Source organism: Myxine glutinosa, chromosome 4 (assembly GCF_964187855.1).
Source record: "Myxine glutinosa chromosome 4, kmMyxGlut1.1, whole genome shotgun sequence".
Classification (NCBI taxonomy): Eukaryota; Metazoa; Chordata; class Myxini; order Myxiniformes; family Myxinidae; genus Myxine; species Myxine glutinosa.
In genome coordinates this window covers 113,089,202-113,116,202 of record NC_136264.1, presented here as the reverse complement: position 1 = coordinate 113,116,202, position 27,001 = coordinate 113,089,202, and the positions used below count along the sequence as shown (strand labels likewise).

The 27,001-nt window shown below is 45.5% G+C and overlaps 1 protein-coding gene across 24 annotated transcripts in view; it reads right to left on the bottom strand.

Moving 5' to 3' along the window:
- Window positions 1-4,130: 4,130 nt before the first annotated feature.
- The window catches only part of LOC137417608 (vinexin), a 361,763-nt gene continuing 338,892 nt past the window's right edge, over window positions 4,131-27,001 (bottom strand). For 23 of the 24 annotated variants that reach the window (XM_078776281.1, XM_068103523.2, XM_078776283.1 and 20 more), the window contains 4 exons: window positions 17,644-17,700; window positions 6,523-6,575; window positions 6,121-6,227; window positions 4,131-5,911 (listed from right to left, as the gene is read on the bottom strand). In XM_078776281.1, the coding sequence (XP_078632407.1) occupies window positions 5,844-5,911; window positions 6,121-6,227; window positions 6,523-6,575; window positions 17,644-17,700 (285 nt within the window). In that variant the 3' untranslated portion in view covers window positions 4,131-5,843. The remainder of the gene's footprint in view (window positions 5,912-6,120; window positions 6,228-6,522; window positions 6,576-17,643; window positions 17,701-27,001) is intronic. The other variant, XM_068103518.2, reaches the window with a different exon arrangement.

Below are 27,001 nucleotides of genomic sequence, written 5' to 3'. Positions count from 1 at the left end.
ACCTCGAGTGTTGTGTGCAGTTACTGATTGTAATGTAAAATCCCATGGAGAGTTAATTATGTTCCAAAAGTCTTTATAATCACTATGGAGCCATAAACAGATGCTTTAGAGCCAATGTTCATTTGCAACGCAGAGTATATTCCTCAGAGTATCCAAGGCCTGAAATTCATCCCAATTACTCGTACCTATTCTCGTAGGAATGCAATCGCATAACAATTACAAACTCGTGTTACATTTTAACTTTTCACTATCATAACATAATGTAGTTTTATTTTGTTCTTTTTAAGAACTCAAACATTAGTATAACATCTCAGATCTTTTATAATCCATCTCTCTATTGTTTCCTTCCTCTACAAATCATCTACAGGTACAAATGATAATACAATACATTGTTGATTCCAAAAGATTTATATTTTTGGAAATATTTATATTTTGTAAAACATTAATTTTCAAAATATTGAGAAAAGCATTATCTCATTCCAATAAACAAGGATAACTGCTCCCCCAAGAGTAATCCAGCCTAACATATGTCCATAAAGTCATGATTAGCCTCAAAATATTGTACCACATATAAAAATAAAATATACGCTATATGTATATAATGAATGAATGAATGATCGTTTTAAGGCCATTTTCCCCGCTAGAGCGGGGGTTGGCCGTGCGGGCCCCATGACAATCATGGTTCCCTGTTTGAGGCAATGTTTTTTTTTATGGCCGGATGCCCTTCCTGGCGCCAACCCTTAGTCGCCTCTTATGATGCGCAGGGATACGGTGTACCTATTCTAAACCGGGGTACACACCGGGATCATTCATCCCAGCAAGCTGGTACTCAATTTGCCGACCTCGGAAGGATGACAGGCTGAGTCAACCCCCCTGGCGTTAATTCAACGATCGACCGGGATTCGAACCCAGGATCCTAGGATCCCAAGCCGGCACCCTAACCGCTAAGCCAACACCAGGTATATAATCATGGGTGATATTGGATTTGTCCTGGAAATGTATTTCTAAACTGTATGAGGGGCCTTCAAAAAGTTATACAAATTAGATACTTGCAATCGACCATGACATACCAACAATATTTATTTTTCAAATGCATAATATTTATGTACAAGAACCACCTTCAGAGGCCATTTTTCCCCGCAGAGTGGGGGTTGGCCTTTTTCGGGCACCTTGGTCCCCTTTTTTAAGCAATGTTTTATGGCCGGATGCCCTTCCTGCCACCAACTCTGTTAGTCGCCTCTTGTGACACACAGGGAATTACCAGTGAACTGGTGCTCAATTTGCCGACCTCAGAAGGATGAACAGGGTGAGTCAACCCCCCTGGTGTTAATTCAGCGATCGACCAGGATTCGAACCCAGGATCCTAGGACCCCAAGTCAGCACCCCAACCGCTAAGCCAACACAGGGCTCATAATATTTATGTACACAGTAAGAAAGAAAAAAAACCTACGACTACTACTACTACTATAACAACCCCAATGTTTCCCACCTTGTAGGGTTGGCCAGGAAACCTTTTTACCCGTGTCTTTCACAAACCGGATGGCCAGGCCTGACTTTCGTTTGAAGGTGGCAGGAATATGTAATTTATCCAGGGTGCCGGTGATAAATTAGCTACACTTCATGGAAGATGCAGTAACATCTTTAACGTCCACCAACGACCAGTGCTGGCAGACTAGTCCTCTGGCTTAATGCCATCTGATGGACAGCACACACATTGATGTATCTGCCGGTATGCAAAACACCAAAATGATGGTTCATAGCTGGGTCAAGATTCAAACCAAGGCTAAACAGCTCAACATTGAGGTCACATACCTCGAAGCTATCCTGGTTGTTTGGAAATTTATCATTCCAGGTGATGCCTAGGATTTTCCTGAGGCAGCAGAGGTGGAAGACATTGAGACACTTTTCAATTGTTTTGCATATGTTGTCCAGAGTACTTAGTATACAGGCCTGGTAAACAGATATCCTTTTTGACATTGTTCGGCGTTTCTTTCTTCACATATGATTGGTTAATCATCCGAAGTTGGTGGCTGCCTTGACAATCCCGTTTTCAATTTCAGGACTGAGGGACAGATGGTGGGACATATATGAACCCAGGTAGCAAAAATAGTCCACTGTGTCGAGCAGAATTGTTGTTGATGTAGATCGAAATTGCACCAGAAAGAAGAATGGAGGCTTGGTAGGGATTAGCAAAATTGGATCCACACTAAGCAGATAGACACTGTCCGACAACCTAAGGACAGCTACTGCTTCTCAGACCTAGGCAATGCTGATGATGGCTAGTAATGAAAATGATGAGTACTTATACAATTAGCTTACCAAAGGTAGGATTATCAGGAATGGTGATGATGAAGAAAATCTGACGAAGGCCATGGAGCAGCATAACATATTCAACAACATTGGAGAATATCGTCAATGAGGACTGAACTTTGGCAGCACTGAACTTGCCTTCAGTCAGAGCACTAAACACAGACAGATGAAGGAAGAGATATGATAGAGGGTTTGGGATTATTAAAGGGAATGAACAGTAAGTTGAGGCAGAATTTTTGGAGACGTGGGAGAATAGGACTTTGGAGAACAACTTGAAGATATAAAAAATTAATTTGGGAAAAAAACAACCTGGAATGACACAAGGATTAATTTTTTTTTTACTCATCGCAATAGTTTACCAGAAAGAGTAGTGAAAGAAGCAAGAAGACTTGATCAGCTAAAAACAAAACAATAAGACAAAGTAGTACTTCACAGTAGTGCGAAGATACAGGTGGCTTGCTTATTGGGTATATGTGCCTTTCCCATATTTACCCTTTCCTCTTCAATCCATCAACTCCTTCCATTTTTGTACAATGTTCTCCTCTACCAAACCACCAACTACCTTATCACCAATAATTAAAAAAAATGATTCCAGGTTGATTCTTGGTTTGAAAAACCTTCAGTTTAAGCTCTACCCTCATACTGGTGGTTTTAAAGTTGTTCGTAAGTCCTTCAGCCCAACTTGTAAATCACATTAATTGGATGTTTTGTTAAACTTTTTGTTAAACTACCAAAGCCAGTCGCCGGCTGGGCATTCTCCGTGGTGCGAAGTCCTTCCTTGGCACACCTGAGCTCCTCACCACACACAAGCCTTTCATCCACAGCACAATGGAATACTGCTCTTCCCTCTGGGCTGGTGCTCCTGCCTCACACCTCGCTCGGCGTCACGCTGTTGAAACCAAAGCTTTCAGAATCATTGGAATCTCCTGCGATGAAGCTGATTCTGAGGGCCTTTCACTCACTCACCGCAGGCAGGTTGGTGGTCTTTCTGTCTTCTACCGACTCCTCTCTGGCCTTGCTCCTCCAGCTGTCTGTGCTTTGTCCCCCAAATACTCCTACCGGTCGCACAAGATCTGCCAGCAACCCTCTTATGGTTAAACTGCCAAAATCTAGGCTCTCTGCTCACCTTCACTCTTTCATTCCTCTTTTCTCCCACCTCTGGAACAAACTCCCTCACTCTCTTCAATCCCACTCATCCCTCCAGGTCTTTAAAACAGCTGTTCACCACCATCTCGTATCTTCCCCCATCCAAAACCTTGATCTTTTCTACCCCCGTTAATTCACCCCAGATCCACTTTTCTGAACTACCGACCTCTTTTCCTGGAAGTCCGAGCAGTATCCATGTGTTTTTTTTTTGTTTTTTTAACCTATCCCACACACCCCCGTTTCCCACGCCTCATCATTTCCTTTTTGCTCCAAGCCCTCTCCCTCCCACAGGTCTCCCGATGTCCCTGCTCTCAAATGTTGTACTTGTGTGCTTCCCTCTCGCCCCATCTTGTCTCCCGCTCCCTTTATTTCGTCTTATGTGTCCGTTTTTTTTTGTCATTAATGTTAGCTCTTACACGAGCCTCGATATTGTATCCAAAAAAAATAAAAAAATTTAAAAAAATGATATAATGGCAATTTCCTTCTCGGCCGTTACTTTGCGTTTTGTGGTGTTATATCGTATTAGGGTGGAAATACATGTGTTTCATTGTGAGAATGAGGATGTGATGCCGGCTAGATGGAAACTACCTCTTTTTATGGGTATATTTTTAAATCAACAAATACGAATGAAGTTGAACACCAATTATTTATGGGACATATAAATCATATATATGTATATTTTTTTTGTTATTTTTTTATTATTTCAAACGCAACAGGTCAAACAGGCAATGAGAGGTGTCAGCACCATCTCATATTTACAGGAATTGAACAGCGTGAAAGAAAAACAGCGTTACAAACTAAGTGCGGGTGAATAAACCGTTGAAGATGGGTGCGTGGACCAATCGCCAAGGCTTGATGCAATCAATGTAAATATTAACACTGTGCTGGCAGTAGGTTGTGAAATGTAATGTGCGTGGAATAAAAACAAAACGAGGATGTTTAATGGGGGCACGGGGAAATATTCAAGTGCATTACAAACCACTTCAAACAACTGTCAAAAGCGGTTTCTGAGAAAGTTAATGTACAGGAGGATAGCAAAAGTTAAATGGCTGAGTGAAGACCAAAACTGTCTTTATAAATGCCTGGAAACGCTGAAATGATGCAATCATTTCAAACCACTCACACGTGAAAGGTGAAGTTTCAGCCTGTCGTGAAATCTGTTCAATCCTGACGAATGCGCGCAACATTCACAACTAACCAGAGGTGAAAGTGCAACAAAACCGGTTCTGCTTCCCTTCGGAAAAAGACGTTACCAGCTGTATTCCCAGTAATATTTACAGGCAAACCATAAAACTCAAGCAGAACTTTCAAAATACCGTTATAAAAATATATTTGCAGTGATGTAAAGCAGAGCATTCAGGCTTATTCTGGTTTACAAGTTGCTGTGCTTGCAAATCATGGAAGATTGGGTGCACACCAACACCATGCATTAGCTGCTCCACAAAGGACTTTTCCATTAGAAAACCATACCAAACGTTAACACCCTGCTTCAAGCTTGCACTTTTAAAGTGAGCCACCATGACTTGGACAGTTCTGCAATTGCTGCAGCTCGACTTGCGATTGAGACGGTCAAGGCGCACGAAACCAGAGGAGAATCTCCATTTTACATTTAAATCACTCAAAACCGCAAGCTTATAAATCACATGTTTTGGACAGTGCATCATATGTAGGATTGCTAAATGTCAGTTTTTAGGGGATAAGCTGTGTTGATGTGAAGGCAACCCATCATTTAAATACTGTTTTTATCATTGTGAATAGAGGAGAATGGTCAGACCAACAGTCATTCAAAATGGCTTCCTCTAACAAGGGATGGGAATAAGAGTCGTCCACAGAGAGCGGACTAGCGCTACATGTAGACCAGACCAGGTGGGGCAGGCAGATTATCCCACCCTGATGGTCTACAATGAGCCAGCTGAGCTTTTACCAACAATCCAATAGTGGCATGGGATATCTCATGAAACTACACCTCAAACTCATAAAGGTAAAATCCGTAATACTGCTGCCTACAGCTGGAGTTGAACCCACATTCTCTGGGATGTCAGTTTAGCGTCTACACCAACACACCACTACTGTACCCTGTTAGCTGATGATGGCCTTCACAGTATAATTTGCTAGTGCATAATGTCAGCTCACCAGCTTTGGCTCAAGATGTGCAGATATATTTAGATTTGTCGTTCAGACATTCTGATAATTCATCCCTTCCTTTTTGCTCCATTAGAATCATCACACTTCACTTCCTGAACATGCTCTGGCCCATGCTTTGTTGTTTGGTTTCCAGAGACGAAGCTGTTCAATTTGAATCAAATTGCAGGATGTGACGCAGTTCCATCACTGTTTCCAGGGCAATGTGCAGCATCCTTTTGGCTTTCAGAGGAACAAATTATTTATCAGACAGACAGCGGTCGCACGTAGTTTCCCGGGAAGGTTCCAAAGAATGCAGTTCGTCTGGAAGTTCCTGAAAACAGACAGGGACGGCCAATATTGAGTGCCAAACACATTCTGCTCTCCCATTGCATGTTCCCTCAATGTTCACATAATCACGTGAATTACAGGCAAGGGTGGAAAGAATTGTCATCAATTTATACGATACCAAATAGCGGTACTTTATGTCAAAAAGGAGGAATGCCATGTTGTGTTTGACCAGCGTTTTATGCATCCACATACCGACAAACCAGCCATCGTCACATTTTTCCATCACGTCCACAACATCTCCCTCCCTGAGCTCAATTTCATCAGGATTCTGTGGCTGGTATCTGTATACGGCCTGATACCTGCATGGACACTGTCATTAATTACTTCACTGCACACGCACCGTGTAAAACTGCTTGGTTACTGTATATCCAGGTCACCTTATGCAGCTCAACCCGACAATGACGAGTTGACTGCAAGGTTCTGAAAAGCCACGTCTCATGGTACACGTATGGAATCTCCAACACTGAATAAATGTTTACCAGGTGCCACTAACCCTTTAGATAATGCAGATGTAAAACATTATGTCATGAATCAAAGCTGTTGGTAAATCATCTCGTTATCAATTGCTGCATTGTATGATGCACACGCACTCACAGTTCTGTGGAGCGAGTGAAGTCGTGGCAGAGAGTATTGGGTTGGGCGGGCTGCTGCAGAAAAGGAATACAGATTAAAAGCTAAAGCCGTGAAGGAAGGTGCATGGGGGCTAAAAATAGGGGGAGAGAGACTAACATTGCTAAACAATACATCAAATGGGGGGGGGGGGGGCAGGGAGAGAGCTCAATGTTTGCTGTAGCTTGGACAGGGCAAGGACATCAGGAGACATCATTACACTTTTACATCAATTACAACGACTTAAGTGGATAGCAGACAAATCAGTAAAGTATATGGGCCTTGAACCTGGGCTCCGAGCATCATAAGCTCAGATTATAATACCAAGTACTGACAGGAAAACCAATAAAGGGATTTCTCAATGATGTAAATGGTGGTGCACTGTCGCTTGTAACTTATAGATTATTTTGTCAGGTTAACTCTGCTTTCAAGCCAGACCAACATTACACCAGGATTTCTGTAGACAATGCACAAACATGTCTGTTTACGTACATAACTAGACATGACTCGACATCAGGATGTCGACCGATATGCCACCGCCCACATTAAGTCTTTGCCGACTCTAACTTTGACCTAAAACCTCAAGACCATTCGACCTCAATATGTATCATGGTACATGTACTTAGTTTAGTTCAGATACCTACCTCGATAACATTTTAACCTGACATGACCTCTGACCTTTGACATCCTGATGATAAAATCTAAGGAGTTCATCTTTGCATCATAATATATTATTGCGGATATGGGATTTGCATCCATCCATATCCGCTTGTAAATATTCCCCTATTTCCTCAATACTTCCCAACTATCCCCAATCCCCCATTCCCTAGTCCCATTTTCTGTAAACAACACTCTGTAGACCCGACCTCCCCCTATTTCCCCCATTAAATGTCGTGCCCAGGTTCACCGCATCTCATGTAAGACAACTATAGGACATCTTGCTAGTTATTCTTAGTCTATGTCAGTTAAGGACTCGTTTCCATTAATTCTGACCCTTTGTTGCACCAGAATGTGATTGTATGGCACCGTGAGGAAGTTTAGGACTTCCCAATACCTCCCCGCAGCTCTTCCTCACGGTTCAGCAACAACAACAACAACAACAGCAACGGCGGCGGCGTGCACAGGGAGTGCGCGTCCTCACTCCGGCTTGGTTGGTAAGGGGTGTTGGGAGGGCATGAGGCCTTCCCAGCGAGCCGCCATCGAACATGTGCTCGACGGGGTTACCAAATAGGGGCTCCCTGTCAGCTCCTCGTCAAGGGCGGAGCCCGGTAACCCCGCACCCAATGGGAGCGGTGGACCGGTCCCATCTGGGGCGGAGCCAACCAGCCGAGGGCGTGTCACTCCCCGCTGAGCATGCGCAGGAAGAGGGAGGTGACGTCAGATGCGCGCTGAGCTTGGAGCAAGCAAGACGTACCCTCCGAGCGCTGTGAGGCCTCCCTGCATCTCTTGGACCGTGCTTGATCCTGTCCCCGAGCCAAGGTGCACCTTGTGCTATCGACGACCTGTCCCTTCCTGCCATCAATCCCTGTGTAAGTCAGCCTTGTCCCGTTTGTCTGTGGTCTGTCTGGGATAATATAAGATTGTATTTAAGTGCCTATCTCTTCTGTGTCTTTACCTCACTACCTTGTAATCTACCCCTTTTCTCCACCACTAATTATACCCTCCTCCGGAGGTCTTGAGAACTGTACCCCTTGCGTCGTTTCATTTATCCCAGTCGTTGTGTCCTTTCCAATCATTAATTTAGCGTAGCGCGATTTGGCCAACGTTCGGGTGGAATCGGGGTCTAGTCGGGGAATAACTGTTAGGTCGCGGTAATACACCACCGCTCGGTCGAAATAACATCTAACCGCGATCCGTAACAATTGGTGTCAGGAGTGGGATTCGAACCTGGGACTAAATTTATTTAGCCCAAATTTTGGACACCAATTGTGTTATTACCGTAACAATTGGTGTCGAGGAGTGAGATACGAGGCCCGAAGCGCGCTTAACGCGCTCAAAATTACAAGCAGTTGGAAATTGTTTTGTTTTTAAAGGAAAACCCGAATTTTGAAAGTCGCGCTATGGCAGATCAAGACAGCTGGGTTCCGGTAGAGGAGAGTGAGGCAGGGTCGATCCAGGACCAAATTGAGGGACAAGAGAAGAGCGAAGCAGTGAGGGCGGCAGGTTCGCAAAATGGCGTCCTCGCGCACGAGGTTACGGGCGCGCAAAATAGCGCCTCACACATGGCTACGGCGACCGCGCCCGCGACCGTAGCAGCGCCGCTGGTGGATTCGAACCTTTTTTTCCTGCAAATGAGGGCCCTTATGGGACAAATGGGAGACCAAATTGGAGGTTTGAAAAACAGTATAGAGGCTCAGAGTGAGCAAATGGGGGTAATGGGGTCCAATAGCGAGAAATTGAGGGAGGACATGGGGTCCAATAGCGAGAAATTGAGGGAGGACATGGGGTCCAATAGCGAGAAATTGAGGGAGGACATGGGGGTCCAGATCGGAGGGTTAGGGAGTAGAATAGAGGGATTAGGAAACAAATTTGAGGGATTAGACAATAGATTAGGGGAAATACAGGAGGGGTTAACGGGGGTAGAAAACAGAATGGCCGCTCAAGAGAATCAAATGGAAGGGATGAAAAAGGGGTTAGAGGGGTTAGAAAACAGTATGGAAGGCAAATTGAGGGACATGAGGGACCAAGCGGAAAGGGAAGTTAAACAAATGGGGCAGCAGATAGAGGGGGTCAGAATGGGGGTAGAAACTAAATTGGATGCTCACAGGGAGGAAATGGAGCAGATGAGGGTGGCATCTGGGCAGGAGATGCAAGTGATGGGAGAGGAGATCAGAAGAGGTGTGAGTGAGGAGGTCGGAGGAGTGCGCGAGGAGGTGAGGCACTGTAAGGAGCGCATGGAGAAGGAGGTGAGAAAGGGGACTGTAAAATTGCAAGGTGGTATAGAGGAGTTGACGCTGGGAGTAGAACAACTGACAGTGGGACAAAAGGAGTTGGGGGACCAGGTAAAGAAGAACACAGCGGTAATAGAGGGTTTAAAATCGACACAGAAGGAGATGAAAAAGGACGTAGGGGTAATTAAAAAAGAGTGTCAGACGGTACATGAGGACCTGACGAGGAAAATGAACAAGGTGGTAGAGGTGATGGAGGTTAAAGAGCGGGAGGTGCGGGAGCACATAGAAAAAAATAAGGTGGAGTTTGAGGAAGAACTTAAGGGGGCGCACGAGGAGATGAAGGAGGTGAAGCAGAAATTAGAAGAAGTGGAAGAAGGGGTGAGCGAAATCAAGAAGCGACGGAGAGAGGATAAGAAAGAGATAAAGGAGGAAGTAAAAGAATTGGTCCAAAGTCTGTGTTCGGATCGTGATGATGTGCTCATTAACCGGATGAGGGATTCGCAGGTGATGGAGGAGAAGCGAAGAGAAAGAGGACCCAGTGTAAGTGGTGACCAATATGGTCGTGCGTATGATGCGCCAGGTGATTTAATAAGCTTGGGGGTCGAGATGGACCCGGATGTTCGTGAGAGGCCAAGAGTGAGGTGTATGGCTGGTCCGGAGTGTATGGAACGAGGGTGCGAGCGAGAGGGTCCGGTGATGGGAGAGGTGCGAGGTGTGAGTGAGCAAGGTTGTGGTGGTATGGAATGGGTAGCGGGTTGCGGAAGCGTGACCCATGCATCGACACCAACAGGGGTAGTTTTTAGAGGGACAGGGGAGGCACGGGAGCCCCTTGGGGGTAATGTACTGTGGGGGCCCGGCCGGTTCGGCCCCGCGCTGACCCCGCAAGGGGCGACGCACGGGGTCCGGCAGGCGGGCAACGACTCACATACGAGGTGGTCCCACAAGGTCCCACTCGCGCCGTATGACAGTGGGTAAGGGTGGCATCCCTGCCACCCTTCCCATGAGAGGGGGCAAAGGAGCACTAGATTAGGGGGTGTATGGCAGTGAAAACTAGCCCGGGTGGGTTAGGATATTGTGTGTAGGGATCTAGCGAAGATGACATTAGGTAACGTTAAGGTTAGTTAGTGACAAGGATACCTGTAGAGGGGACGCAGGTAGATTAGAGTGGATGATAATGACGAGGGAGCGCAATAGTTTAAAGGGGTGACTGGGAAGCGCAAGTTTCAGAGGGGAGTAGTTAGATGAGATGATGCTGTGTGAGAACTGGACAGGTGTGTGGAGCAGTGTATGAGTAGTGAGTGTTGTGGATCAGCGCGAATGCGCTTGGGGGAGAGAAGGGTGCAGGCGGCACCACGTATGAGAGCACAGGTGTGCAAGTACAGGTGTGTGGAATACATGGAGTATTGGAATGAGTGGTGTGGAGAGAGTTGGAGTAAGTGGTACGGAGTGGTGGGCATGGTGCGAAGGTGTGGATGGGGGAAGAGTGGACCCCTTTCACGAGTACCCGGGGTGGGTAGTGTAAGTGTTAGGTAGAGGGTATAGGTAAATTGTGGTTGGATATTGGCATTTGTGGTGCGGTTGCAGAATGGTATTGTGGATGGGTGCATTGGTGTGGTGAAATTGGCTGGTCGTGTGGCCTGTTAGTATGAGTGTGAATGGTTGGGCACTCCGCCACTGTTAGATGTCGGCCAGGTGAGGCCGCAGGTGGGCTCTGGGAGCCGTTAGTGTCAGTGGGTGCCTGAGGATCCCGGGTGTGGATTGGGCAGCCCGTGCCAGAGAGGGCACTGAGGGGGTGAGAGTGCGAGAGGGCCTTCCCCAGTTAGTTAGGTTAGGGTGAGGAGCAGGTGAGCTCAGTAGGCAACAACAGTGGTGGAGGTGTGCAGGTGGGCGGACCAGCTGGGAGCGTCACACGACCCAGCCACCGAAATTGTGCGGGGGCACCGAGTGTTGAATCGGGGAGTGAGACCCAACTTGATGGTGTGCACCACAGATGGTCAATGGGATTTTGGTTCTTCGAACCACATAGAGTAATGATGGCCAATGGTTTGGCAGGAGAAAGACCCCGGGTAATGTAAAGTTGTTAAAGTCATTTAGGAAATAGTTAGGATTGATGAACCTGTCGCACCATACGCAGCCACTTACCTGAGGTGATGATGATGACTCCACACCTGTGTTTTCTTTGTTTTGTGTTGCAGGAAATGAGAATTGCTGTGTGGATTTGTGAGACGCATCATGACGTGGATGAGACATTGGGGTGATTCCATCTCTCCCTCCTTAGGAGGGACTGATGATGAATTGGTGATGGCAAATTTTGATGTTGAGTTGGAGATGGCAAATTTTGATGAGAGTTGGAAATGGCAAATTTGATTGGTTAGGAGGGAGAGAAGACGAATTTGGTTTATGGGAGGAACGGGGAAGACAGTAGGGACGTTTGTTGATGTGTAAAGTAGATGTTTATGGGCAGTGTTGTGTTTTGTGGATACACTAAGGGGTAAGGGAGGGGCAATGTAGGTTACCTGGTGGGGGGGGGGGGGCGTACGGTAGGAACGTACCTGTCTCACCTGTTTCCCATGTGCCCCCAGTGTGCATTACCTTATATTGCGTGCACTTTTGCGCCCTTACCACCTTACTCACTTGTCTTCTTTTGTCTCCCACCTCCGAGGATCTGGCTTTGGGGCAGAGAGAGAGGAGAGAGAGGTGCTGGCTCCGCAGTTGTGGGCCTGTACTTCCGCTGCTTGCTGCCTGGATCGATACACCATATGGACCGCAATTTTTGTGGCCGCCCACAATGGACCGCAGTTCTTTTGCGGTCAAGCACCACCCGTGGATGGACCTCTGGGTCAACGTGGCACCTATGCCATACAGGTGAACCACTTTTAGTTGGCCCCCCTGACGGCCACAATTTAGAAATGGACGCGGTTGGCGCCTTTCTTTATTTCTAAAGAAGCCAGAAGGCCAAGTGCACTCCATGAAGGCAAGACCAGCGGCAGAACATCGGCCGGCTGCGACACCACCAGTGACCATGGACACTTGATTGTGCATTTATTATTGAACACTTTATTGGTGCACCGGATGGTGCTGACTGTGCATAATGGGGTGGTGCTTTTGGTGCTTGGACGGGGTGCTCTGCACATTATTAAAGGCCGTAGGGCCACAGGGCACTCGTGGGTTGGTGTATCGATGCTGGCATGCGTGCTCTCTCTATGCATAACATCTGCATGTGTTCCTCAAAGAACAGGTCCTGGATCGTAGTGTAAATATCAGTGTAGTCTTGTGTAAATGATGCTCCCTACCGGCTGTATGTTTAGTTTGAGGATGCTTTCCGCGATTCGGTTATCCTGTGGGTGTGTTTCTGTTAGGAGAAGGGTGCAACGTCGCAGGGGGACATATTTACTCATTTGTGAACATCTGTAAAACTGTCGCACTCAGGGTTGAGTTAATAGTAGAGGGAACTACATCTGAGTGCCACACTAAAGTAGGTAAAAATTTATCGGGTCGGGACGCCCCGAGGTAGAGAAGGGTGCAATGTTGCGGATATGGGATTTGCATCCATCCATATCCGCTTGTAAATATTCCCCTATTTCCTCAATACTTCCCAACTATCCCCAATCCCCCATTCCCTAGTCCCATTTTCTGTAAACAACACTCTGTAGACCTGACCTCCCCCTATTTCCCCCATTAAATGTCGTGCCCAGGTTCACCGCATCTCATGTAAGACAACTATAGGACATCTTGCTAGTTATTCTTAGTCTATGTCAGTTAAGGACTCGTTTCCATTAATTCTGACCCTTCGTTGCACCAGAATGTGATTGTATGGCACCGTTAGGAAGTTTAGGACCTCCCAATACCTCCCCGCAGCTCTTCCTCACGGTTCAGCAACAACAACAACAACAACAACAGCAATGGCGGCGGCGTGCACAGGGAGTGCGCGTCCTCACTCCGGCTTGGTTGGTAGGGGGTGTTGGGAGGGCATGAGGCCTTCCCAGCGAGCCGCCATCGAACATGTGCTCGACGGGGTTACCAAATAGGGGCTCCCTGTCAGATCCTCGTCAAGGGCGGAGCCCGGTAACCCCCGCACCCAATGGGAGCGGCGGACCGGTCCCATCTGGGGCGGAGCCAACCAGCCGAGGGCGTGTCACTCCCCGCTGAGCATGCGCAGGAAGAGGGAGGTGACGTCAGATGCGCGCTGAGCTTGGAGCAAGCAAGACGTACCCTCCGAGCGCTGTGAGGCCTCCCTGCATCTCTTGGACCGTGCTTGATCCTGTCCCCGAGCCAAGGTGCACCTTGTGCTATCGACGACCTGTCCCTTCCTGCCATCAATCCCTGTGTAAGTCAGCCTTGTCCCGTTTGTCTGTGGTCTGTCTGGGATAATATAAGATTGTATTTAAGTGCCTATCTCTTCTGTGTCTTTACCTCACTACCTTGTAATCTACCCCTTTTCTCCACCACTAATTATACCCTCCTCCGGAGGTCTTGAGAACTGTACCCCTTGCGTCGTTTCATTTATCCCAGTCGTTGTGTCCTTTCCAATCATTGATTTAGCGTAGCGCGATTTGGCCAACGTTCGGGTGGAATCGGGGTCTAGTCGGGGAATAACTGTTAGGTCGCGGTAATACACCACCGCTCGGTCGAAATAACATCTAACCGCGATCCGTAACAATATATTTCATACTTCTGGTATGTGTGTTCCCACTAAACAGCACGATAAGGTGTTTATATACACGTTTACATGGCGTTTGTTCAAGGAGGAAAAAACCCTTGGGGAGGGGGATATTATTAGTATTAACATTATTTTGTAATAACATTAATATTATGCTATTATATATTTATATCCCTGGTGTTGGGCTAGCGGCTAGGGTGCCGGCTTAGGATCCTAGGATCCTGGGTTCGAATCTCGGGCGATCGCCGAATTAATGCCAGGGGGGTTGACTCAGCCTGTCATCCTTCCGAGGTCGGCTAATTGAGTACCAGTTCACTGGTAATTCCCTGTTTGTCGTTGAAGGCGGCAAAAAGGGTTGGCGTCAGGAAGGGCATCCGGCCGTAAAACATTGCTTCAAAAAGGGGACCAAAAAACAACAACTACCATGGTCCCCGAAAAGGCCAACCCCCGCTTTGCGGGGAAAAATGGCCTCTAAACGGTGGTTTTTATTATGCTATTATATATTTAGTGTCATTGTTACTTTTGTTATTAGAAGCAGCCTTGGAAAAACGCCATGATAAAGCTATCTTAACACGGATGTACACCTCAATGTAGACCATTTTGTGGATAGTGAGGAGTTTCCTTGTTTTGATATCTAGTTTTTTTGATTTCCGCTTGTGGCCAGTTTACTATTCCGCAGCTGTATTGAAACACTGGTACTGCTAGTTGTTTTATAGCTTTGATGTTGTTCCTTGGGGAGAGGTATGTTTTCAGGATCAGCCTCGTTCTATGAAGATATTCTTTGGTAATTGGTTTGTGCATTTTTTTGATAAATTTGTTGGCCATCTACTACTCCAAGGTATTTGTAAGGTGCTTCGTTGTCGAGCCCCTGTATTGTTGTATCTAGGTCTATTTTTAAGTTGTCCATTTTTGTTGGTCTATCTTGCACAAATGTGCACTTGGTGGACTTAGCGAGGTCTCTAGGCCTCATTGTTGTGTTCGGAAGTGCTACATCATTTATGTGATGATTGCTGTTAAAAGTTTATATGTTCTTGGTAGATAGGTTATTGGCCAGTATTTGTGGTGTAGTTGGGTCTCTTCAGATTTTGGGATGCGGAAGGTGTGACGTTTTAAGGTGTTACCTGTTTACCAGAAGTTTGGGATCCCATCTGGGACAGGGTTTTATAAGTTTGCCATCTTTGCAAGTTGGTGTCTTGTCTTTATTGCATCATTATTACTGGGGGCATGTCCTTGAGATGTTGCTTCTTCTCTTCCAGGTTTTGGATTCCTTCCTCCTCCTTATTGTGTTCTTTTCATTCTTCATAACTTCCTTTCCATAATTGTTTCAGTTCATCTTTTTCAGCAGGGAATGACACATTCTGATCCCGTTTCCCTAGTTCACCGTAGAATATTTTCAGGTCGTTTTCAAACATCTGGCCTTGTTTCCTCCTGTCTGTTAGCCTCGTTGTTGTTTTCTATTTTCTTTGCTATGATTTAGATTTTAAGTTTGTTTTCAGCAACCATTACCTCTAGGTCTTTGGCCTGGTTGAAAAAAGCATCCTTAAGGGAAGATTGTTTTCAGTGTCAGTTTTGTTCTATGTAGGTATTCTTTGGTGATTGTTTTGCACATTTGTTTGTGACATTTGGTGGCCCTCTTCTACTCCGGGGTATTTGTATGATGCTTCGTTTTCCAACTGCTGTATTGTTGTTACAAGGTCAGGTGTTATGTTGTCTGTTTTTGTTGGTTTACCTTGTATAAATGTGCACTTGGCGCACTTGTCTAGTCCAAATTCCATTTGAATGTCCTCAGAAAACCATTTTACTAGTTTTAGTTGGTCTGTCAATTTTTTGTCATTTAGCGAGAAGAGCTTTAAATCATACATGTATAATAGATTTGTCACCTTTCCTATTTCTTTGGATGTTCATCTATTGGTTGTTAGGGTGTATCCGTGTATGTGTGTGTCTGTGTGTGCACGGGCCATCGCCACCAATCGTCTTCTCCACTCGCAAGTCACTAAGACCAAACAGAGCCCAGCCTTCCCTGGTCCTGAAGCATCTATCTTCACTCCAGAAAGGAACCACGACTCATGGACCAAGCCGTCTTCTTATCTGTTCTCCGTTTCCCCCTCTGCCATCTTCAAAGTGGCCTCCGGGGTAAGCCCAGTCTCGGTTTCTTCCCTCTCGATCTCATCCATCCCGGTCTCATTCTGCCTCACTCTCGTACCTCCCTGACAGGATAGAGTTGACAAGACCAAGCAAGCCGAAAGGCAAGGCCAGGTTACCAGGCCGCTCGTGTCACAAATGCATGTCAATTGGCGCAACTACGAGCATCCCCTTCCCCACCAAAGTGGCCACCCCCAGCAGGCAGAACATGGCAAAAAGGGAGTCACCAAAGCTCGGATTTTCATTCTCAGCATGATGGGGTCAGCAAAACCCAATAAGCCATAAGGCCAGATTGCATGTCAGACGATACGCACGATTCCTGGTGCCACGTGCGCAGACTTCTGCCTCACCAAAGCTGCTGTGCATGGCTCGATTCTCATTCCCATCGAAGCCATTTGATTTGGCACGGTTCTTGATCCCACAAACCTCTGTCTCTCTCATCCTCAAACGTTGGAACTTTGCACGATGGGGTTTGCCAAAGCTCGGGCCTTCCCTCCCGACAACATGGGGGCTACAAGTCCCACCAAGCTGCAGGGCCAGGCTGTTTTTATTTTATCGTGGCAATGAAAAACCTATCATGGATGCATGGGCGGACAGCCGGTTGACAGCCAGATAGACAATCTGAAAACATAATGCCTCTGGTAACTTCGTCAGTGGATGTATAATAAAAACGGAATTTGGAGGAAGTGCTGGTTTTATAGTCTGCAGCAGGTTTTGATGCCATGCACTGCAGAAAAAGTAGACTCCTTGTGTCAGTGAGGGACCTCTCCTTTGTTGGAACAAGAAAGGATGAAGCCCAAACATCGTGGAGGGAGTCAAAAGTCCCCCCACCCTCAATCACAGCTTCATAGGATTCAAGATTCCACGATGTTTGTTGCAAAGAGTAGGCGAGCTATCACCTGCACCTTCGTTAAATTCCAAATTCCTGCTCTAACCTATAGGGGGCATTGGATCAATGGCACAGGTTCACCTCAAGCAAATGAAGCTTCCACAGTCATGTGATTCATCCGAAAGAAGAAGAGGAGACTCCCCCCCCCCCCCCTCCGGATCCCCTCTTAATACTTTGATTGATATCTCCTAATTCTAACTGTCCATTGACCCTCCCAATTAAATCACCAACAATATTAATTATGATCCATTATGTTATTTAAATATCTTGTGTTCATATAAAACTGTTAATCTAAAAATCAATTAGCCCTGTGAGAAGTGCATAATGCCTTTATAATCCTTCATTATAGGGCCTTAACCATGTGTTATATAACTTGAAAGATATACCGGTAATATTCAATGACAAATGAAGCAATCGTCAAGTCAGAAAACTAAATCACTACAAAAAAAATTAATAAATGAAAACACTGTATATAAACAATACAGCATTGTTCCAATTTGTACTGTACTCACAAACAAACTTACCGCAGATGTCTCTCCAACTTCTGCTGTTTGACCTGAGCTCAGTACATCTTGTGGGGCCTGATGGTAAAGAGATCATCAAAGTTAAAGCCAGGTCATCAAGATCCTTCTTACCAATGGCAATAAAGAAAGTAATCATGACTGTCAGAGAATAAACATGTTTGGGTATCATAAATCAATCAATAAAACATAAACCATTAATTTTAACATGTTTACGAAAGGTACAGATGAACACAATTCATTTGAAAAGTTGGGAATCAAAAAGCTGAAATGAGTACAGTCGGACTTCAACATTCGCGGTCCCAACATTCGCTTGTTCCATGCATTCGCGGTTCATAACATGTGACCTGCTTCTACATTCGCACCTCGCGTATTCATGGTAAAAAAAATTGTAAAATGAAGTCAATTAATTTTCGATTTTTATGATAAATTTATAGTGAATGGATGAGGGGAAGCACCAAAGCAATGTCGTGCTTAAAAATGCATACTGGAGGGACCAAGGGAGAAGGATGACGGGCATTCGTCCATGGAAGTAATGGATGACCGAGGAAAAAAGCAAGATGACAGAGGTAGGCTACTTCGGACCATTGGTTTCTGTCGATAGTTTATGTCAAGCCATTAATTGAATGCCTGTGTGATAATAAAGTGAACAACAGAAGGGGTGGATGATGGTGGACATTTTTTCTTGGCTCTCCATTCTGCAACCTGAATCCAGCTACATCCAATGAAATATGACATGCTAACATGTTTAGCTAACAATGAAAAAGAAGGGGAAGAATTCAAGCAGCAAGAGAGATGTATTTTCAGCATAATCATCACGAAGTAGCCAAAAACTCAATAACTCGAACTTTTTTATGAATGAAGAACCAACTTCCACATTCTCTTCAATCTCATATTTTCCTCCAGGTCTTCAAGAAAGCTGTTCATCATAATTTCAGATCATCCCCCATCTAAAACCATGATCTTTTTAACTCCTTTGAACCACACTCATGGTCATGGACATGGTCACCATGAACACTTGACACATGGAAACCACTCTCCTTTATATGAATCCCCCAAATTTCCTGTTTTTCATTCCTGAGAGTTTGCTCCTGTATCCATCTTGTCATACCGACTGAATCTTCCCCTACCCCTAAGTTTTAACCACATCCCTTGTTTGTCCATCTCCATCTATTTTGTCCATCGGCCCTGCTGGTGGTGTTTCCCCCTATCTGCTGTACCTTGTGTTCTGTTGCATCCTGATCCATTCTGTGCTCCGGCTCTTCCACGAGTCTTGACGTTATATACAAAAAAATCCAAACATGCCGAACTATGCAAGTGGATGGTGTTTCACCGTAGTATGCCACGGACGGTACGATTGCAGAGTTCTGGCAAGAATTAATCTGCACCTCGAAGCAGCTGCTATAAATGCTCTACTTTATGACCGCAAGTGTAGTCTCCACACAACAAGAAATTGAGACAATTAATTGGACACTGGCAGAGCCCAAAACAGTAGCTGCAGATTTAGTGGATCGACTCTGTTTCTTTTTTTGTATACATAGTCGAGGTTCATGGAAGAGCTAGTATTATTACACTGAACAGATCAGGACACAACAGGACAAATGGAGCAGTTGAGAGAGATGGGGAAACACCAACAGCAGAGTTTAAGGCCAATATAGAGGCAGACATCGACACACAATGGGTGTGAGAAGGAATGAGGGGCAGGAGAGGATGCATGGGATGGAAAATATGAATACAAAAGGAAACTCTCAGGATGAAAAACTGGAAAATTGGAAGTAGGAGGGGTATTTGGGTTGGAGGGGTGGGAGTGGGGTTATTGTGGGTAGAAAATATCATAGTTTTGGATTGGGGACTATCTGAGATGGTGGTGAAGAACCATCTCAAAGACCTGGAGGGAAGAATAAGATTGAATTCTCTGGCCATGATTGGAGATTCTCTCATCTCCCCTTCCTGTTCAGGCTGGAGTTCCCCAGGGCAGTGTACTGGGCCCTGTGCTTTATCTGGTCTTCATCAATGATCTCTCAGACTCTTTGGAAAATCCTCTCTATCTCTTTGCTGATGACTCCCCACTCTCTGCCGCTCCATACCCCATCCCTCAGATCGGCAGTCTGCAGCCTCCTCACTCTGCAGATCTGGACAAAATCACAGACTGGTCAAACAAGTGGAACATGTCTTTCAATCATGACAAATCTCACACTCTCACTATGTCTATTTGAAAAGACCGTCTGGACAACCCTCCCATCTACTTTCTCAACAATCCTCTCCAAGAAGTTCTGTCACTCAATCTCTTGGGTCTCACAATCTGCCTTGATGTTTCCTAGGAAAAACACATTTCCAAGCTGGCCTCCAAAGCCAGTCGCCGACTGGGCATTCTCCATCGTGCAAAGTCCTTGGCACACCTGAGCTCCTCACCACATACAAGGGTTTCATCCACAGCTCAATGGAATACTGCTCTCCCCTCTGGGCTGGTGCTCCTGCCTCACACCTAGCTCGACTTCACGCTGTTAACCCAAATCTTTCAGAATCATTGGAATCTCCCGCGATGAAGCTATCTCTGAGGTCGTTTCACTGACTCACCACAGGCAGGTTGGTGGTCTTTCTGTCTTCTACCGACTCCTCTCTGGCCTAGCCCCCCCCCCCCCCCCAGCCCTGGCTGTGTTCTGTCCCCCCAAATACTCCTACAGGTGGCACAAGATCTGCCTGCAATCCTCTTCTGGTGAAACTGCCAAAATCAAGACTCTCTGCTCACATTCACTTTTTCATTCCTCTTTTTTCCCCACCTCTGGAACAAACTCCCACACTCTCTTCAATCCCTCTTCTCCGTCCAGGTCTTTAAAACAGCTGTTCACCACCATCTCTTATCTTCCCCCATCCAAAACCTTGATCTTTTCTACCCCTGTTAACTCACCCCAGATCCACTTTTCTGAAATACCGACTTCTTTCCTGGAAGTCCGAGCTGTGTCCATCTGTTTGTTTGTTTTTACCTCTCCCACCCCCCCCCCCCCCTTCCCGTTCCTCCTCCCCCCAAGCCCTCTCCCTCCCACAGATCTCCCGATGTCCCTGCACTCAAATATTGTACTTGTATGCTTCCCCCTCTCTCCCCATCTTGTCTCCTGCTCCCTTTATTTCGTCTTACAGTGCATTCAGAAAGTATTCAGACCTCTTCACTTTTTTCACATTTTGTTATGTTGCAGCCTTATGCTGAAATCGTTGAAATTCATTTTTTCCCTCATTAATCTACACTCAATACCCCACAATGACAAAGAGAAAACAGGGTTTTAGAAAGTTTTGCAAATTTATTAAAAAGAAAAAACTGAAATATCACATTTACATAAGTATTCAGACCCTTTGCTATGACATTTGAAATTTAGGTCAGGTGCCTCCCATTTCTCTTGATCATCTTTGAGATGTTTCTACACCTTGATTGGAGTCCATCTGTGGTAAATTCAATTGATTGGACATGATTTGGAAAGGCACACACATGTCTATATAAGGTCTCACAGCTGACAATGCATATCAGAGCAAAAACCAAGCCATGAGGTCGAAGGAACTGCCTGCAGAGCTCAGAGACAGGATTGTGTCGAGGCACAGATCTGGGGAAGCCTACAAAAAAATTATACTGCATTGAAGGTTCCCAAGAGCACAGTGGCCTCCATAATTCTTAAATGGAAGAAGTTTGGAACAACCAGGACTCTTCCTAGAGCTGGCCGCCCGGCCAAACTGAGCAATCGGGGGAGAAGGGCCTTGGTAAGAGGTGACCAAGAACCCGATGGTCACTCTGGCTGAGCTCCAGAGATACTGTGTGGAGATGGGAGAAACTTCCAGAAGGACAACCATCACTGCAACACTCCACCGATCTGGGCTTTATGGCAGAGTGGCCAGACGGAAGCCTCTCCTCAGTGAAAAACACATGAAAGCCCGCTCGGAGTTTGCAAAAAACACCTCAAGGACTCTCAGACTGTGAGGAACAAGATTCTGTGGGCTTCCATGTGTCTTTCACTGAGGAGAGGCTTCCATCTTACCACTCTGCCATAAAGCCCAGATCGGTGGAGTGTTGCAGTGATGGTTGTCCTTCTGGAAGTTTCTTCCTTGTGGAAGAGCCTCGATCTTGTATACAAAAAAAAAAAAAATTGAAGAGAATGTGAAAGTTGGTTCCACAGGTGGGGAAAAGAGGAACTAATGAGCGGATGTGAGCAGTGATCCTAGATGAAATCCCAAGGGTTGAGAAAAGGCAAAGTTTATTGGGGTCTACATTGATTCTAAATTAACTTGGAAATTTCACATTTCTGAAGTAGAAAAAAGTATTAAAAAAAAAACATTAGTTTTATTTGCAGAATGGAAAACTTACTTCCAAATGATTTAATGCATATGCTTTATTTATTGCATGCTAGTTCTTGCATATTTTTCATTTTGTGACTTAGTTTGGGGAAGTACCTTCCAGTCAGGTTGGAAAGCTTTTTGTATTATAAAATAAATTAATGTTATTTATAGTTTAGTTTGATAGTTTGAGAAACATTTGATCCATTTAATATATAAACATAGGGGCAATACCCCTGGCGCTCACCTGGGAGAACAAACAGTTTACTGCACCGACTAAGGGTATTTTAAACCAAATTCAATGGTTGCTGGTAGACAGGGCAGCATGTACAATCATACTAACATAATCATAAGACTTTAAACAAACAAGGAAAAAATACCTATTTTGAGGGGTCAAACCTGGATCCACTTTGACCCCGGTCAATCCCCTTAGACCACGACTTTTTTTAATGCCGTGAACAAACTTTGGTCACAACACAACAACTACAATTTGTGCCAAATTTGGTCTCAATCCCATCAGCGGTTTCGGAGAAGAAGTTGCAAGTGTTTACGGAATGACGATGCGCCATCGCATAAGCTCCCCTGAACTTCGTTCCAGGTGACCTGAAAATCTTATCAATCCTAAAAATCAACAATTTACTCCTAGATGACGCTCAACAAATTTCATCTTGATCAGATGAAGTTTTGTACTTGTCGAATTATAAATGTCATAATGGAGGAACCTATAGCATAATTACCTCTGCCACCAAAGGTGGATGGAGGTTATGTTTTCACCCCTGTCTGTCTGTTTGTCTGTCTGTCCGTCCGTTTGTGAACAAAATATCTCAAGAAGTTGTGGACGGATTCGGACGAAATTTGTCAGAGATGTAGCGTATGTGACACTGACAAAATGTTTAGATTTTGGTGAAGATCCGGATCCGGATCCGGCTACAAGAATTTTTAAGTGATTCTTCACCATTGGGAGATAGGGCCAAAAAAAACCATACATAGCAGTATATCTCAAATAGTTGTGGACATATTTGGACGAAACTTGGTGGACCGGTTGGGTGTCTGAGAAGGACGATTCGATTAGATTTTGGTGAAGATCTGAATATGGATTCGGATATGAGAATTATTTAATTTGTGAGTGATTCTTCACCATTGGGAGATAGGGCTAAAACCAACATATAGCAGCATATCTCAAAAATTTATGGACGGATTTGGACGAAACTTGGTGGACAGGTTGGGTGTGTGACAAGGAAGAATCGATTCAATTTTGGTGAAGATCCGGATCCGGATCCGGCTACTAGAATTTTAAAGTGATTCTTCACCATTGAGTGATAGGGCCAAAAATGATACACAGCAGGATATCTCAAAAAGTTGTGGACAGATGATTTTGATTAAATGTGATTCTGTATTGTGATTTGCTGGTCTACTCTGGGATACAAAACGTAAACTGTTCACCAGGCGGAGGTATGCTCTCTAATGAGTGCCGTTCTAGTTAATATATGTTATTCCACATGGAGAGTTCTTTACAATGAGCCATGTCTCAATTTTTTCAATGCAGAGCTTTCGGAGATATAGGGGTGCAGTTTTTTGTTTTTTTCTTCAAGATGGCGCCCATACCACGTGACATATGACGTCGTAATTATAATTAAAAAATTCTACACGTGGAGGTGCACCTATGTTGAAAATTTCCTGTCAATCAGACAAACGGCTGCAGAGAAAATCATATTTATTCTGTGCGGTCAAACAAGCAAACAAATCACTCATAGAGCGACACTTGGCAAAAGAGAACAGAGTAGAATGGCACTCAGTAGAGCATCCTTTTGACCTCACAAATAATTGGTGGTTGAATCCTGTGACTTGATTTGCAAATCGTTTTCAGATTTTAAGTTATTCGGATGAAAATTGACAATTTTAGAAATTTGGCCAATGTTGACCTTTCGGCCTACACTGATCTCAAAAATGGTTGGTGGTTGAATTCAGTTACGTGATATGAAAATGCTATTCAAATTTCAAGTTAATCAGATGAAAATTGAGGATTTTAGAAATGTGAAAAGGTTGTTGACCTTTGGCCTATGTCGACCTTTTGGCCGATGTTGATCTCAAAAGTAATTGGTGGTTGAATTCAGTTAGCTGATATGTAATTCCTATTGGAATTTCAAGTCAATCGGATGAAAAATGAGTATTTTAGGAATTTGAAAAAAGTGAGATTGTCGAGGTCTGGTACTCTGATAAAAACTCCATCAACCGACACATCGACCTGCACCCCACATACAAAGCACTACGCAATCAATTACAACGTCAAAAATGGCAGAGTCATTTGAATGCAGGGAAGCCCTGTTATTGGCAAGGACTTGGACCAATCCTTGACGTGAACCGTCCCCAACGGAACTTAACGGTTAACACCACACTCAACGCCTCTGAGGAAGAGAACTAGTTTGTTCTTGAAACGTCAGGCTATTAATAAAGAATTTTCAATTATTTTACTACTCAGTGTGCTATCATTTACAATAGGAATCCTGAGCTACAAATGTTTCGACATGTACATATTTATATGTATGTATGTATGTATATATACTGTATATATATATCAAACACAATTTGTGTGTGTGTGTGTAATGTTACTGATAGACTCCTAAACGGAGAGGCTCACGTGCTTTGGCACAGACATGGCCATTGAGCCTGGGAAGAACATGGCCGACCTAAAAAAAAAAATTTCATAATATTTTTTTACCATATTTTTACCTCAGCGCATTTCAGCGAGGAATATTATGCACGGAATCTGAGGCGGTGGCAGAGCAGCGCGCTGATTCGCTCAGAGCGATCACGTGATGTTCCTTGCCGCCATAAACTCAGTTACGCGTTCGCACGTATTTCAGAGCGAAAAGCGATTGCGTTTTTTCACATTTCAGTGAGGAACATTGCCATTCACACCACAGGTTTTTTTTTCTTTCATCTTTACGAGATCCATATTTTTTATTCATATTTACCTCAGCGCATTTCAGCGAGGAATATTATACACGGAATCTGAGCAGGTGGCAGAGCAGTGCACTGATTCGCTCAGAGCGATCACGTGATGCTCCTTGCCGCCATAAACTCACAGTTACGCGTTCGCACGTAATTCACACGTTCAAAACAAACGAGATCCGCGAAGCGAGTTGGTCGAATCGTGCTAACCAAGATTGTGACACGGCGGCTTCACTTTTCACGGAGTATGAGCGTTCTATATATTTTCAATTCAGTGCGCCTGACTCGCTCACGTACTTGATTTGTGGCATAGACATGGCCATTGGGCCTCACGGTGTAATTTGTGCGAGGCTTTTGTCCGAGTGAGCTTGAGTCGAGAGGGCGAATGTACGGGTTGGGATGTACGGGTCTCCCTTCCCCCGCCCGGCAACGCCGGTACTGGAGGGCGTCACAGGATCGGTGAGTCTCCAAAATCCGCTTCGTGCTGTTGCGAAGATGCAGGACGATGTCGCGATTGTTGTGCTGCTCTCCAACCATGAGAACTGCAACGTCATTGTTGACTGGCCCTCCTCTTCCCTCCCCCTTTCCCCTCCCTTCCCCCTCCACCCTACCCCCTCCCCTTCTCCCCTCCCCTCCCTTTTTCCCCCTCCCCCTCCATTTTCCCCCTCCCCCTTCCCCTCCCCCCTACCACTTCCCCTTCCCCCCTTCCCCCTCCCCCTCCCCCTCCCCCCCCTCTTCTCCCCTACCCCCCTCTCCTCTCCTCCCCCCCGTTCCCCTCCCCTTCCCTTCCCCCTCCCCTCCCCTGCCCGGCAATGCCGGGTACTTCTGCTAGTATATATATATATATATATATATACTGTATATATTGTTACAGATTTGGGAACCCCCTTCACTTGTAAATATCCCCCTGAGTAATAGAATCCCCCTTTTATTAATTATTAAATATCGCACCCTAGGCCATCGCAACACGCAGCCAATCTTAGAATCATCTTGCTAATTATTTCCTATTCTATGTTTAATTAAGGCTCTGTGTCCACTAGATTGACACTACGTTGTATTAACAAATAAGGATAGCTCCCCTTCAATAACTCCATACCCCAGCTAACTCTCTATCTCTCTGCAAAGCAGCTCGACAAGCGTGGGGTGCGCGCCCTCTCAACTGGCCTTGGTTTGAAAGCTGCGTTCGCCGCCATTTTGAACATGTGCTCCGTGCTCTGTATTGGACAAGAAGGCGGTGTCGCCGAGAAGAGGCGTGACCGTGGCTCGCCACAAGGGCGGAGCTGTTCAGCTCCGTTACCAAATAAGGCTACAAACAGAGCACGGGGGCGGGACCCAAACGGCCGAGGGCGTGTCACGACCCCGCTTAATATATGCGTTCGAGGATCGCGCATGAAGAGATGGGAGGAGACGAGCTGTTGAGACCAGCAGAGGCGACGAGTGCGCAGCAAAAGAGGGTTGCCTGACGCGAGAGATCGTGCCTTGCCTGAGAGAGGAAATCCCATTATTACTGACAGAGAGAGAGAGAGAGGGTCGTGGCGTCGACGCGGCAATATCTGTTCCAGCGGTTGTCGGGTTCGCTTTAAACCAACGGCGCGAGGTCGGAACGGAACCTCGACGGCTGAACGAGCCGAACCGGCCGCCTTTGCCAGCTGAACGGACCTTCTCCTGCCATTCCTGTCATCATCCCCGTGTGAGTCTGTCTTTGTTTGTTCTGTCCTGGGTATAAGACTGTATAGATAAGGCTGCCCTGTGTCTTTTTACATCCATCTATCTTTGTACAGCTTTGATCTTTCTTTTCCTCTGGTGTTTGTTATAATAAATGTGTGTTCCTTCTCCAAGCTTTGGTTTCGTCTCCATCCAGTTGCTTTAGTCTTTTCTTTCCATTGGTCTACATGGCACGATTAAAACCGCTATAATCGGGTTAGTAATTGTTAACGGCCTGGGTCGTGACTCGCTTCGCTCGGCGTGTCCATTACCGTTGCGACTCGGGTGGGGCTGTCTCCTCGCTGGTTGGGAGGTCACGGTAAGCAGGTATTCGGGGGTCTTTTTTTTGGGTCTCTGGCCCGATTACCCTGGTCGTGGCTGACCACCA